The 14156-nt window shown below is 46.3% G+C and overlaps 1 protein-coding gene across 1 annotated transcript in view; it reads right to left on the bottom strand.

Annotated features, from left to right (window-relative positions):
* stk17b (serine/threonine kinase 17b (apoptosis-inducing)) overlaps window positions 1-10092 on the bottom strand; it is a 19440-nt gene extending 9348 nt beyond the window's left edge. Inside the window, exons 1-2 of the mRNA XM_061226153.1 lie at window positions 9112-10092; window positions 2162-2374 (exon numbers count right to left, since the gene is read on the bottom strand). Coding sequence (XP_061082137.1) covers window positions 2162-2374; window positions 9112-9233 — 335 coding nt within the window. The 5' untranslated portion in view covers window positions 9234-10092. The remainder of the gene's footprint in view (window positions 1-2161; window positions 2375-9111) is intronic.
* Between the last annotated feature and the right edge of the window lie 4064 nt (window positions 10093-14156).

The following is a 14156-nucleotide window of genomic DNA, read 5'->3' as shown; positions in this document are numbered from 1 at the left end:
ACATCACCTTTTATCACATCAGATTGATATCAGGCTATAAAAGCTATAAAAATGGGTTTATAGGGCAAACAACATTTCTGGTGAACTTGATGCAACCACGCCCGCAAACTCCATTTCCAGTGAACTCAAAGGTGCTAAATATAGTACCTCTTTTACTGACCACCAGCAATGTCAGACACAGGAAATGTATAGATCTCTAGAGGAAAAGGGTCTATATGAACTTCCACAACAGCTACAGCTTAACAGCAGTGCCATCAACACTACTGCATACAGCAGCACCATCAACACCACTGCATACAGCAGCACCATCAACACCACTGCATACAGCAGCACCATCAACACCACTGCATACAGCAGCACCATCAACACCACTGCATACAGCAGCACCATCAACACCACTGCATACACCAGCACCATCAATACCACTGCATACAGCAGCACCATCAACACCACTGCATACAGCAGCACCATCAACACCACTGCATACACCAGCACCATCAACACCACTGCGTACAGCAGCTCCATTAACACCACTGCATACAGCAGCGCCATTAACACCACTGCATACACCAGCACCATCAACACCACTGCATACAGCAGCACCATCAACACCACTGCATACACCAGCACCATCAACACCACTGCGTACAGCAGCTCCATCAACACCACTGCGTACACCAGCTCCATTAACACCACTGCGTACAGCAGCGCAATTAACAGCAGCAGCTGTGCTGGGCCCAGACCCAGGAGAAGAGCAGGTTTGGTGTCATACCTCCTCAGGACACACGCCAGCTCAACTGTCTGAGCAGGAGGCGATATCACCAAAGGGAAAGGGCGGGAAGTTATTGAGGAAGAGGATGAGTTCACACGAAGGGCACCTGACCTTTGAGCTGTGTACCACTATCTCTTTCCCCGCTGTATACGGCTAGCCCTTTTCCCGCCTTGACTGTGAACGAGGGGCAATAAACGGCATGAGAAGCGTTTATTTAGCGGCTCGGTGCGACACACCCTCCTGGCCGCTGTGGCGTGGAGAAGCCCTCCCCGAGGCCTCCGAGCTTGGCGTGAGGGCGTGGCCCCTCTCTCTCTCTCTCTCTCTCTGAGAGTGTGGATCGACCCGCTGCTCTGTGACCTCCCCCTGACGGAGCCGCTCGACCCCACAAACCCGCTGTTCTCCAGAGCCTGACCCACATCGTCCCATTAACAGTCAACAGCAACCCGGAGTCCCCAAAACCAGCCTAACCCGTTCAGGCCCATGCCCAATATGGACGGACTGAAATAACAAGGGGGTTTTGCTGTAGTTGAGAAAACTGAAATTTAGAAGGGTTTTAATGGGGGCTCAAAACAATAGTATAGCAGTCATTTTGAAGTTGAAGTTATAAGGTCAGTGATTTTACGCTTGTTAAGCTCAAGTGCTATATGGCACTCTTGGGACTGAAGAGGTTAATGTACCACAGCAGGGAATTTTATTGTACACGTCGTAACAGCAGTTCTGATGTGACAAATAATCCAAAACCTAATTGTGAAATGCTTTCATTCATAACCAAATAACTAAATGATTCAATTGTGATTCATGAGATCATGTGTTGAATTCAGCAGGCATTAAACATTTACACATACTGTACTGCGCTGGAAATACCAGTTTCATGTAGCTTCTCAGTTATCTCCTCTAATTATCAGTAAGGCTTTCGTTGCAGTTTTGCTGAGATATGTAAAAGGCCTGTGGTGTTATTTATCGAGAACTGCAAACAGTGTTATCCAGACCTTGCAGTGGTAGCAGTTCAGGGCCTCGCCCGTGCACGCACACACACACACGCACACACACACAGGTATTTCCTGAAACAGGCGAGGTTTAACTTCCCCGCCAATAAAGCGCTGAGTCACCCACCATGAACCTCGACCCGGAGGGACCGCGGGACCAGGCCGTGACCTTGACTTTTACCGACCGCAACCGCAACCCCCCCACCCCCGCGCAAAGCTGTGGGCAGACCGGTCAGGCAGCCTAGCCGATCTCCCTGACACAGCGACCGCACCCCCACACCACCCCCTGTGGGCAAGAACGGAGTCTCCCTGACCGCATCCCCACACCGGCCCCTGTGGGCAGGACCCGAGGCTGCCTGACCAAACTCCCTAACGCGGCGACCGCACCCCCCCCGTGACTCACTACTCCAGCAGCAGCACGATGTCGTGGTCCGTCTCGAAGGCAGCGTGCAGGTTGACCACCCGCGGGTTGTTCCGGGCCGCCTCCAGAACCGCCATCTCGTGCACGATCTCCGCCCGGCAGTCACGGCCCCGCCGGCGCTTGCGCAGGAACTTGGCGGCAAACTCCTTCCCCGTGGCCTTCTCTACGCACTTCTTCACCACCGCAAACTTCCCCCTGAGGGAGAGCGGGAGAGGGAGAGAGAGAGGGGGAGGGAGAGAGAGAGAGAGAGAGAGAGAGAGGGAGAGAGAGAGAGAGGGCAAGAAGCAGATTCAATTACAGCACTTAATCAACCATGGACAGCGACTCATCAATTTTGTAAAAACAAAATCCCTTTCTCCTCTTTGTTGTCCTTCTCTTTTCCTCGCTCTCCCTCTCATAATTCTGAATGGGCTGCCGTTTTAAAATGCGTATTATTGTGACCCGTCGCTCTGCTGGGAGAGGGGGAGAGCGTTGGAAAAGGGAGGCATGGAAACGAAGACGCAGGAATTTCCTGCTCACGTTTCTCTCCCTCCCTTTTCCGCTGGACGTGTGGAGCGCTGCGCTTTGCTGACTCGAGGACTCTTCTGAAAGGGGTGTGGCTCTGGCTGCTCGCACCGGCGGGGCCCGGCTGTGCCTCGTTTACCGCAGGGCTTGCGAAACGTATTCCACCGGATTACAACAACAGTGACTACAGTGAAGGTGTGGACTACATCACAACTTCCTCCTAGCAACAACAGCCTTCTCAAAACAGAGACGGAGGGAGACAGAGGTGACGGCCTACCTCTTCATAGGCCTCTGGGAGAGCTAGGCACATGTAGAGACTAAGGGACTGAAGTATCCCTTACAAACACATCCACACACACATACACACACACACACACACACACACACACACAGGCATGCACACACTCTCTCACACACACACACACACAGTGAGAACTGCCCCACTGGCCAGCGACTGGGCTGTTGAATCAGTCTGATGTCTCGGCCCTGACGCACGTTAGCTCAGTCAGAGCGCGGTCTGGCACCACGTGTGTGTGGAGAGGCCTGACTCACAGCTGAGAGCCACATGGCTGAACCACACTGAGGCCCAGTGACTGTGGGGATGACCTGCAGACCTGAAGCAGCTGACCCCAGCACTGAGGCAGGGCCTGGAACCCAGCCTGGCTCATACTTCTGTCCTGTGCAATGTTATGGCCTGTTTTTACCCTACTCTTCCATCTCTATGTCTGTAAAACACTCTGCTCTGTGCTTGAAAGGTGCTAAAGAAATAAAATATATTATTATTATTATTATTATTATAATTAATGCTTTCAGCCACAGCTTCAGCTGAATACCACTGTAGAACAGTGTCCAATGTTATCCAAAAAGGGCTGGTGTGGGTGCAGGTTTTTGTTATAGCCCGACAATAAGACATCCGATTCAACTCATTATGTAATCGTGGTCTTCAATCTACACCTAGAATCAGGTGTGTGAGCACTATAGAACAAGTTAATTGGGACGTGCAGAAAACGTGATGAATGGCAGGTGTATCTAGCTCAACTGGGCCAAAAGCCCCAGGTGATTTTGTATGTTTTCATAGTTACGGTTATGACAGTTATTAGTACAGCAAGAATGAAACCAATAGCAGAGAGTGGAAATTTTGTGCCCTTTGAAAGCTCAGCAGTAAAGATAAGGTTACCCATGTGTACATATATGTGGACACTGTACAGGCATGCAGAGGCATGCACGTACGCAAACACACACACACACACACACACACACACACACACACACAGAAATACATGCGCGCACACACAAATATATACACACACACAAATATATACACACAACACACAGAAATATATATCTATACACACACACACACACATGCACGCACGCGCACGCACACGCACGCACACACACGCACGCACACACACGCACACACACACACACACACACACACACACACACAAACACACTCAAAAGACGAGAGAGAGTGCGGTCCCACAGAAGCAGAACCCTCACTTAAAATGTTCAGCGAGACTGTGGCAGGCTGGTCGGGCAGCATAGTCGACCGCGGTCCAGAATAGCTTCACTCCGAGCAGCTGGAGAAGCGTTCCTGGGCCCTCTCTGGGCTGGGCTCCACAGGAGCCTCTCTGCCTGCTCTGGGCTGGGCTCCACAGGAGCCTCTCTGCCTGCTCTGGGCTGGGCTCCACAGGAGCCTCTCTGCCTGCTCTGGGCTGGGCTCGACAGGAGCTTCTCTCTGCCTGCGATACATGCACCCAGCCAGTAATAATGGCCTGCAGTCAAGCTCACCACTTCTTCTTCACACCCGGACTGGCGGTTAGCGCGTAACCAGCTCCTTTCTGAGCTCATCATAGCACTTATATATGCACTGAATGTGCTCACGGTCTTCATTTTGGGAGCTGGTCTGGGTGGGAGCACGTGCTATAGGGGGTGAAGGCACTGTGAGGAAAATGTGTGTGGCGTGCGGGGTTTTCTGCGTCCGTGTGTAGGCACAGTAAATTACGCACAGTGAACCACACTTTCCATGTGTCAGCGTAGGGGCTTTTGATGCAGCTGTGAAGTGGCAGCTAAGAGAGGGACCCCCGTCCACTTGTGGGCACAATGGAGAACGTCGCCGAACGCAAGCGCTGTCGCGCAGGAACGCGACAAAAACACACACACAAATCACACAAAAGCAGGAACCCGAGAGGCAAGCGTGACGGCGGTTCCTGTTTCTCAGCCCTGCAGGGGCTGAGGGGCTATTTACTCTTCAGATGACTTCCTTCCTCCTGCTGCAGAAACACTGCAGGGGTCTCTGTGTGTGCGTGTGTGTGTGTGTATGTGAGACTGTGAGAGAGAGAGAGCATGTGTGTGAGAATGAGTGTGAGAGAGAGAGTATGTGTGTAGGCCTATGAGTGTGAGAGTGTGTGTGTATGTGTGAGAGAGAGTGTGTGTGTGTGTTAGTGAGAACACGAGTATGTGCATGTGTGAGAGTATGTGTGAGTGGGTGCGAGTCTGAGAGTGAGTGTGTGTGTGTGCGAGCGTGAGAGTGTGAAAGAGAGGGTATGTGTGTAGGCCTATGTGTGTGAGAGTATGTGTGTAGGCCTATGTGTGTGAGAGTATGTGTGTAGGCCTATGTGTGTGAGAGTGTGTGTGTATGTGTGAGAGAGAGAGAGTGTGTGTGTGTGTCCATGTGCTTCGGCCTCTCACAGCAGTGCTTGCATGGGGCACCACAGTGTTCAGTCTCTGAGCACAGCTGGGAGCGAGCACACGTTTAAAGCCATTCCACAGTGTCGTCACATAGACCTCGCACCGTACGTTGGGATAGATCCCTGGCCCGGATGGCCTACTGCAAGCTGAAGTATTCACACATACTGAATATCCAGAAACATTCATGTCGGAGGCCTCATTGACTCCCACACTGGGGTTGGCAGGTTCCCGTGAGAGCTGATCCCAGGTCAGAATCTCCCAGACCTATTGTCCGGGGAGGCGCTGCACTGTGCATGACCCGGCGACCGGGCAGAACTCACGAGGAGCTGCTTCACGTTTCACGTGAGGTCGGGTGGAAGTCGAGGTTCCTGTCACATTTTGGCCTATGCTGGTCAGCTTTAATGCCTTCTTTGCTATGGCAGAGCACACAGGAAATCTCTAAGAAACATAATTTAACATCCGCACTCCCCATCAAACTTTTTGCGTGCTTCAGGGACTAAACGCACTTCAGTGATAATTGCTCAGATAGTGGTCTGAGTCTCTCATTCATATGCAGAGAAAATGTGTGTGTTTCTCAAGGGATTTTCCCCAGTGCTTGGATAAACTAATCCAACACACTGTTCAGGAATATTTCAGACATACACTTGAAGTTGTTGAGAAAAAGACCAAACACTACTTTAAAATCGCTATACAACTACTTGGATCAGTACTCCAAGCTTACTCACAGACAAGAGGAAGTTAATTTCATCACATATTCAGAGCTTAGGAACTGCACATAAAATAGGGTGATTCACTGTTGCGACACTTCTTGCTAAGTGTGCATGAACATGCAGAATTCTGCGTAGTGAACAACATTTACACAGACAAATGTGGATTATTAATTCTTAGAAGTCACAATATTTGTGATGTACAGTTGAAAATCTCATATCTGATTGAAGTAATGTCCCATCCAGTCGGGCCCTCAAAACCAAAGTTCCTTTCTGTCAATGTCTGTGTGTGCACGAGTCTGTGTGCTTGTATGGAGTCTGAAAGGTAAATTTCATGGTGTGATTCCAGGCTCGTATGGGTACAGTACTGAACCTAATGTAGGGGGCCAAGGAGATGAATAGTGAGTGCTTGCCAGACTCCCATGAGATGACATCGCAAAGCAAGAGACAATCAGCCAAGGCGGTTTTATTGCTACCGTCGTTCGTTTTTGTCCCAGATTAATCTACAAGGTCCAAGTTCTTATCTTTGTGGTCATTCCTAGCGCTGGTACTAGTACTTCCCTCTAGGAACTTTCAGCGCACTTGTCCCTGGTTATGGTTGAGCACTTTGTTGTCTTTGTTGTTGAGCGTCTGCCAAATGACTGTAACGTAATTTAAAAGCCCCACCCTCATTCTGACACCCCTGAGACACCCCTCCCCGACCTGTCTGCCCCTCGACCCAGACCACTTGGCCCTTCCCCTGCTGAGATCAGCAGAAGGTGACTTTCCAGAAAGGGAATAAACACAGCTGGCCAGCCATTCTTCTGTTAGACGGTGAAAAATGAATTCGGAAAATGAATTTAAAAACAATGCAGTTACTTCTATTGAAATATTTGCAAAACACCTTGAATTCTTGGGGAGGGGGGTTTGGTTTCCACTCTTATTCATTTTTGATAGGTGGTGTAATCTCCCTCCTCGTAAATCCTGAGGATTTGATCCCTACCGGAGAAGGCAGAGCACAGACTCCAGCTCAGGAAGCAGGTTAAAACAGCCTGCAGTGAAATGATAACTCGACTCTAGAAAACCAGCCAGGGCTCCACAGTACTCCCATTTTGGGAGAATTTGCTCCTGAAAACTGATGTGTGCTAACTAGACAAACTATTTTGGAGCAGAGCTGCTAATTAGGATGCATTGGCACACTCTTAAATGCAACTTAGGTGCTCCTTGGAAAAAATGTTAGCATAGCACATGGCTAGCAGAAAAAGCTTTTTCGTAAAGTCAAAACAAAAACAGAAAAACAGTTTTCTTTGCTGTCACAAATAAGAAGGGTATTTCATTCTGTGTGAATGGACAGAGCGGACATATTTTTGACTTTCGATTGCTTGTTTACCCTGCATGGATGCTACGGGCACCCTATGCGTGACAAGTATTCCTACAGTATCTAGAGTCAGCTAGAAGTCATGGCCATGAAGGCATGGGCTACAGTGAGCAGGCTGACAGAAATTAATAATGAATCGCAACAGGAGAAAAAATGTACAGTGCAAGAACCCAACCAAACCAAAATGATCTATCAAAATAGAACCTGACTGAGAGCCATATGTCACCACTCTGATATGTGAGAAGGAACAAAATGTCCCTGTGAAAGGTAGCCTGAAGTTTTATAAAACAGACATCACTTTACAATCACTCAGCAGACGCTCGTGTCTAGAGTGAAAAGTGGAAAACATCAGTGTTGGTCTCAGGAATCACCAAGAAGGTTAATTAATAATGAATCAATGTAAACTCAGCCAAACAAATGAATAATACTGGTAAAAACAAAGGCAAATAATACTACACAGCTAACCTATCTTTTTGTACATGTATACCTAGAACATTATTATCATCCCAAAAAATCTAAAAATAATGTAAGAGGTCTGCGAAAGAGGATTTGGGGAGCTGTTGCTCAGTCTGAAGAGATGTGCCGGTCTGTGTCAGTCAGCAGGTACTGTAGGGTTTCTACTGTACTGTCCTGGAAGCTAATTCCGTTTCTGGGGGCCAGAACATACAGGAGATCTGGAGGGTGTTTAAGGTCTGGCGACTTTTTGAAGCTATAACAGAGTGGTCCCATTGGCTGCCCGAAAGGCAAGCACCAAGGTTTTTAATTTGATGCAAGCTGACACTGGTAGCCAGTGGTGGGAGATGAGAATGGGAGTGACAAAAGCCAGGCAAAGTTTCAGGTCAAGGAACAAACCTCACAACTAGTTGACCTTGCTCAATGGTGGAAAAAGAACAGCACATAGTCAGGATTCAAACCTGCAGTCATCAAAAGGTTGCAACTAGTCAAAACAAAATGGTGTTTTCCCACGTAAATGTTATATATACGTATATAATGTTATATATACGAGGAGGATAATCCCTTGGTAAGTATGGTGTACTCTCAGATTATCTGCAGTCGACCAAAAGCTTCATGTGTGATTGCATTCCAAACGCAGTTGGAGATTCCTAGCGATTGCAAACCCTTAAAACTCGCAGAAGAATCTGATCTGTGTTGTTCTAAATGTATCCATCCATGTATCCCTTAGCGCGAGAAACACCCGCAGCCCCGTTAGCTTTTTTGTAGAAAGGACGTTTGTATGGCTGGTCAATGTGTCAGAAAATATTTGCATTATCAGTTTCTTCGCCTTCTGCCATGAAACGCGTTACTGTTATATCTAGCTAGCTTGGTGAAGGGCTCAGCAATATAATTTGCACAGGCAATGAAGCCAGCCAGCGTAGCAAGGCATTCAATTTTAGAAAATTATCATATCGTGTCCCAACTGTACATCAGTACTATACCAGGCTAAAAAAGATACACTATCATGTGCGTTATTTAGATAACATTGCGGTATGATGTTTTCAAGTATTAAAGGGAAGCCTTCAGAAATGCACTTTACAAAAGACATGTTGATATTTACTTTCAAAACAATCTGTCTTAGACCAATACACAAATATGCACTAACAGGATATTAAGCACACAAAATTGATACGTTAACTGGATGGATCGTGACAACCCGGACGACATTATCTTACCTGCCCAGTTCGCTGGTCATCTCGAAAAGGCTGTCCAAGGGTTCGGTCCGGATCGGAGTCTGAATTTCCCCAAAAAGCCCAGGAGGGCAACTGCGACTATCCAACCGCCTTCTTGACATCATACTCCAACCAGTACCTGCTCTTCCACCTAACTTGGCTAACGTTATCCAACTAACTTACTGAGCTAGCTAGCCCAATGTCAACTAGCTACAACGTGAGCAACGCGAGGTGAGAAAACGATTCTTAGCTAGCTAGCTATATTCACCTTACTGAAGACAACTAACGTTAACGTTAGTTAGTTATCCACCGGAAAGTGTTTTCCCCGGCTTAATTATTTTCGTTGTAAAGTTGCCACTTGTTGCAAACGAATGACGATGAAGTTGAGCCCCCTTTTTGCGTTCTTCTTTATATTTCGCTAATGGTTTTAAAGTTATCTAAAGCTGCTTGGCTAACGCTAGCTTGCTTGCCAACTAGCTAGCTAAAACTCAGTCTCAATCAAGTCCAATGCCAGCGGATTACTAGCTAGCTGCGTTACTGCAAATTCACAAGAAATGAATGTTTCTCGTAAACAGAGAATCAGAATGGCAAACCTGTCCTGGCTTTTTAGCAAGAAGGTGACACATCCTTTGTCTGTGTGTCCAAAATGTCACTCCTCTCTGATGAAACTGTACTTGCACAGTACCTTAGCTCTCGTTAGCCAGCGCCAGACAACTTTGCCAAGCAGTTATTTCGCGAATACACACCGCCGCCACCAGTTGCTCGTGGTTTCCCTGCCAACTTGTCCACTGTTTTCTTTTTTTACTCGAGCGTACGCACGAATAGATCCGAGTCTCGCAAAGACGAGATCCTCTTGCTGTTGAAAGTTAAACTGCGCTCCCCTGTTGTGGTTCAGACATACTGCATTGATTGATACATACACACTTCAGGCAGTGCTCTTGGCTTTCCTGGGTCGGTTTTCGTTTGAAAGCTGAGCTTGGGTGCCCACATTACGTCACACTTTTCGGATTAATCCAATCAGAGCATGACCGGCAGAACTGGCTTCAAACCGAGTGACGTACCATTCTCACTTTTCTACCGCTTTCTTTTTTAGCCCAGCGCCGCCCAGCGTTCACTGTAGCACGGCAACTAATTTTTAAACTGCCACCGAGGAACACGGAAGTTCTTACCGGAGGGTCAAATACATTTGCAACCATATGTAGTGTGTGTGCAGGGATAAGAAATAAAACAATGCAGAGAAGACGGAATGATACATTCAGAAATTGAGAATGACAGACTGAGTAACCAGTGGAACAAAATAACTGGTAGCTGGCTGTGGTTCTCTTCTGATGTCTGTTGCAAGTCAGTTACATAGTAAACAAAGATGCACCCTTTCTGTGCTACACCCAGTGTGTCTTGGCAGATGTGCCCTTCTGCATGTCTTGACTGGAAAAATAGACAAGTTCTGGTTATTTTCCAAAAACTGCTAAGGATCAAAATGGCATCGTATGGATTGAGCTTTGATTTCAGAAGTTATGTCATTTTTTTATGGAAAATTAATGCAACACTAATGCATACAGACACTAGAATTTGTCTTGTGCCTTACTGCAAATTATTATTTTTATTTTATTTTTGCCAGCCTACAAATTAGCATTGAATCTCATTAACAGGTTTTTGACAATCAAGACAGACTACATTTTCCATTCACCTCCCTCTCCTTTCTGGCACCAGTGATAACAATAATAGCTTTATTTGTATGGCACCTTTCATGCAGAATGCAGCTCAATGTGCTTAACAGGAAGCATAAAAACAAAAGGCAAACAACGAGGAAAAGCTTAGCAATCATAATTAATCATAAAGGTTAAAACAGCAAAGCCTACAGTTAACGCACTACAGGAAGCTCTATCATACTGTCCTGTATCTCCAACCAGTCCTCAAAACGTCCAGCAATAGGTCTACACTATTACCCAGTATTATCGTAAAGATGCAGTGTGTAGTTCTCTCACTGTCTTGTTTAACCTTAAAATGATCCGTGTGTATTGCAATTGAATCTGCGAGCTGAAGACAAATTTCCTTTTAAGTGGACAATAATGTTGAATTGAAACCCTACCCTATAACCTGATCTCTCTAATCTCAAACCTTCCTTCCTGTCTGGAGCTAATCCCAGTCATGACGCCCATCTGTACTGGTTCCACACAGTGGTGGAATGAACTTCCCACATTGGTCGGCACATCAATATAGGGTGACATTGGCTCAGGAGGTAAAAACAGTCGTCGGGTTGCCGGTTCGATCCCGCCCTGGGTGTGTCGAAATGTCCCTGAGCAATAAACCTATTCCCTAAATGCTCCTGACGAGCTGGTTGGTGCCTTGCATGGCAGCCAATTGCCGTTGGAGTGTGTGTGTGTGTGTGTGTGTGTGTGTGTGTGTGTGTGTGTGTGTGTGTGTGAATGGGTGAATAAGAAGCATCAATTGTACAGCACTTTGGATAAAGGCACTATATAAGTGCAGACATTTACATTTTTACAATCATTGGCCGTCTTCTGACACAAGCTGAACACACACTTCCTCAGATGGCATGTTGGTTCCCCTTCCATCACCACCCCCTGGCACTCCCACCTGATCTACTAATTCAGGTGATTGTATTTTTATGGGTTTAGAGCTTTAGGCTATGATTTATTTTTATGATTTTATGTTTCTTTGCAGAAGGCGTGTTAGACATGTAATCCATGTACTGAGATTTAGTATTTTGGCTCTTGGTTAGCATAGTTCTAGTGCTTTAGTGTTTTATGTTTCACCAATATTCACTGTTCTGGGCCCGGTATTTCAAAACTTCTTTTGGATAGTATTTCAGTAATTGGATAGGATTAAATCTCAAAATTGTGTATTTCAAAACTAGAAGCTGTGATCCTGATCCAAAAATTTGGGATAATGATTTTGTAATCCAAACCTATTTAGAATCTAGATCAAATGTTGGTTTTGTGTAATATTTGAGAAACATTATTTTAACTAGGGTCAATCGATCAGTAAAAAGATTATGCTCTCAAAACAGTTGTTTGGAAGTTACTTTTATTAGCTTTTAAGACATTGCATTTTGAAACTAGACTTTAGCCTATGCATTCTGTACTAATGCAGATGATTACGTCTAATATGCAAACTGAATAACACGTTTTCCAACATGTTTACTCGCATTTGTCTTTGCATTATGTTGTTCGAGAGATAGACATATCCAAATCTCAATTCTGTAATCTGTGATTCTTTGAAAAACTGGTACAAAACTACATGATCGATTTAATCTGGGATAGCAAAATTAAAAATTAAGAAGGGGATTCGAAAATCCAGATAATTCTGATCTAGATTAAACGTTTTGAAAATACTGGGCCCTGGGGGTTGTTATCCAGGTCTCGGCCTCAAACTCATACGAATAGGGTAAATACATCTGTTCTCCTACATTTTAATCTGCTCTCAATAAGAGAATCTGCTAAATTAGTGAAATGTCACACAAGTGTATTGTAGCACCTCAAAATCTGCCAGAGGGCTGAATATCTTGTAATTGAGAGGAAAAGAGTGCCATTAGATGCTTTTGCCGTACATCTCAGTGTTTGGGAGGGGACACTAAAGACTTCCAAACAACCTCACATATGTACATACCTTCATTCTTACATTCCTTTCTTCCATTTAGTCTTCATTTGACAAGATAGAATGTCACGGTCTGGTTTTACGGGTAAAGATTAAGTCCAAGACTTTCAATTTTGTACGGAGAGTATTCATTCAAAAGTCCAGGGCTAGGCTTCATCGGTGTCTGTGAAACTGGCCCTCCTCGTACTCATTATATTCTCCACAGATTAAGCTCTCCTGCTCAGAAAACTACAAAGAATGCCCAAAGTGATTATTACATATAAACTCAATAAAGAGTTGATTTAGTCAAAACAGTGTCAGAAGCCTGGTAGTATGGAAGATCTAGAGCACATTAGACCGTGGGCAGAGATTGATAGAACTGTTTTATATAACCTCAAGACACACCATTCTCTTAAAAAAATACCCGTGACCAGGGAGAACTCCTGTTTGGACCAACACAAAGAGCGAAGTCATCAGTGTGACACCACTAGTTGATCGCACTTTGGTGACCTAAATGAGCCACACATTACCTAGGAGATGGCTGGGTTAAAGGAACAGGCTCAAGACAGACTGATACATATCTTATTTCTGACATAGCTAGCTATGCAGACAAATTAAGCCCATGAGCTCTGGTATCAGATACATCACAGCCCCTCTTAACCCTGTTTTGTCATCCTTAGCAGAAGATCCAGACTTTTGATTTTCAAAAAACCCTAAAGAGCAGAAGGGTTAAATCCACTCTGCCTCCACCCCAGGCCAGCAGAAACGACCAAAGAAACACAGCAGACATCTTTTTAAAACGGGTGTTCCATGTTTACAATCATAAGAGTGAGATGGAGAGAAAATGCTTTGCATAGTGAAGCTCTGACACAGATGTGACACAAACCCTGCCGGCTCTCGGCACTGCCCGGCCCGGTCCAGCCCGGTTCAGCCCGGTCCAGCCCAGTTCCGCCCGGTCCAGCCTGGTTCCGCCCGGTCCATCCTGGTTCCACCCGGTCTGCAGAGCGCCGAGGTCCACGGATCAAGGCCTTCATGTTGGGAGCAGCTAGTGTGGGTTCCCCCAAACAGGGGGAGCCAATGAAACGGGGGTAGGAATCCGTAGGCGGGACGCCCAAAACCAGTCGGCAAAGGCAGAGGAAGACCGTCCATGCTCGTGAGAGGGGTGCCCAAAACGTGGGATGAGGCAAAGCCAGGGTGGCTAACATGGAGGGGGGGGGGGGTGTCTTTGAGAAGTGCGTTGGGACAGGGCGCACAGAGAGAAAGATACAGAGACTTGGGGAGTCTATGCCAGCCCCAAACCTTTGGTACATTCAGTGCAAATATTTACACAGGACTGGACAGAGGCATCTATACATTATATACAAACATACAGACAGACGTGTAAAACATACAGTAGCCTTCACTTTCTTTTTTCTCCATATTTGAGCTTTTTCCATTAGTCAGGACCTATGACC

The sequence above is a fragment of the Conger conger genome, chromosome 17, assembly GCF_963514075.1.
Source record: "Conger conger chromosome 17, fConCon1.1, whole genome shotgun sequence".
Lineage (NCBI taxonomy): Eukaryota > Metazoa > Chordata > Actinopteri > Anguilliformes > Congridae > Conger > Conger conger.
The sequence above is the reverse complement of the archived record's forward strand: the minus strand, read 5'-3'. Positions and strand labels throughout refer to the sequence as shown.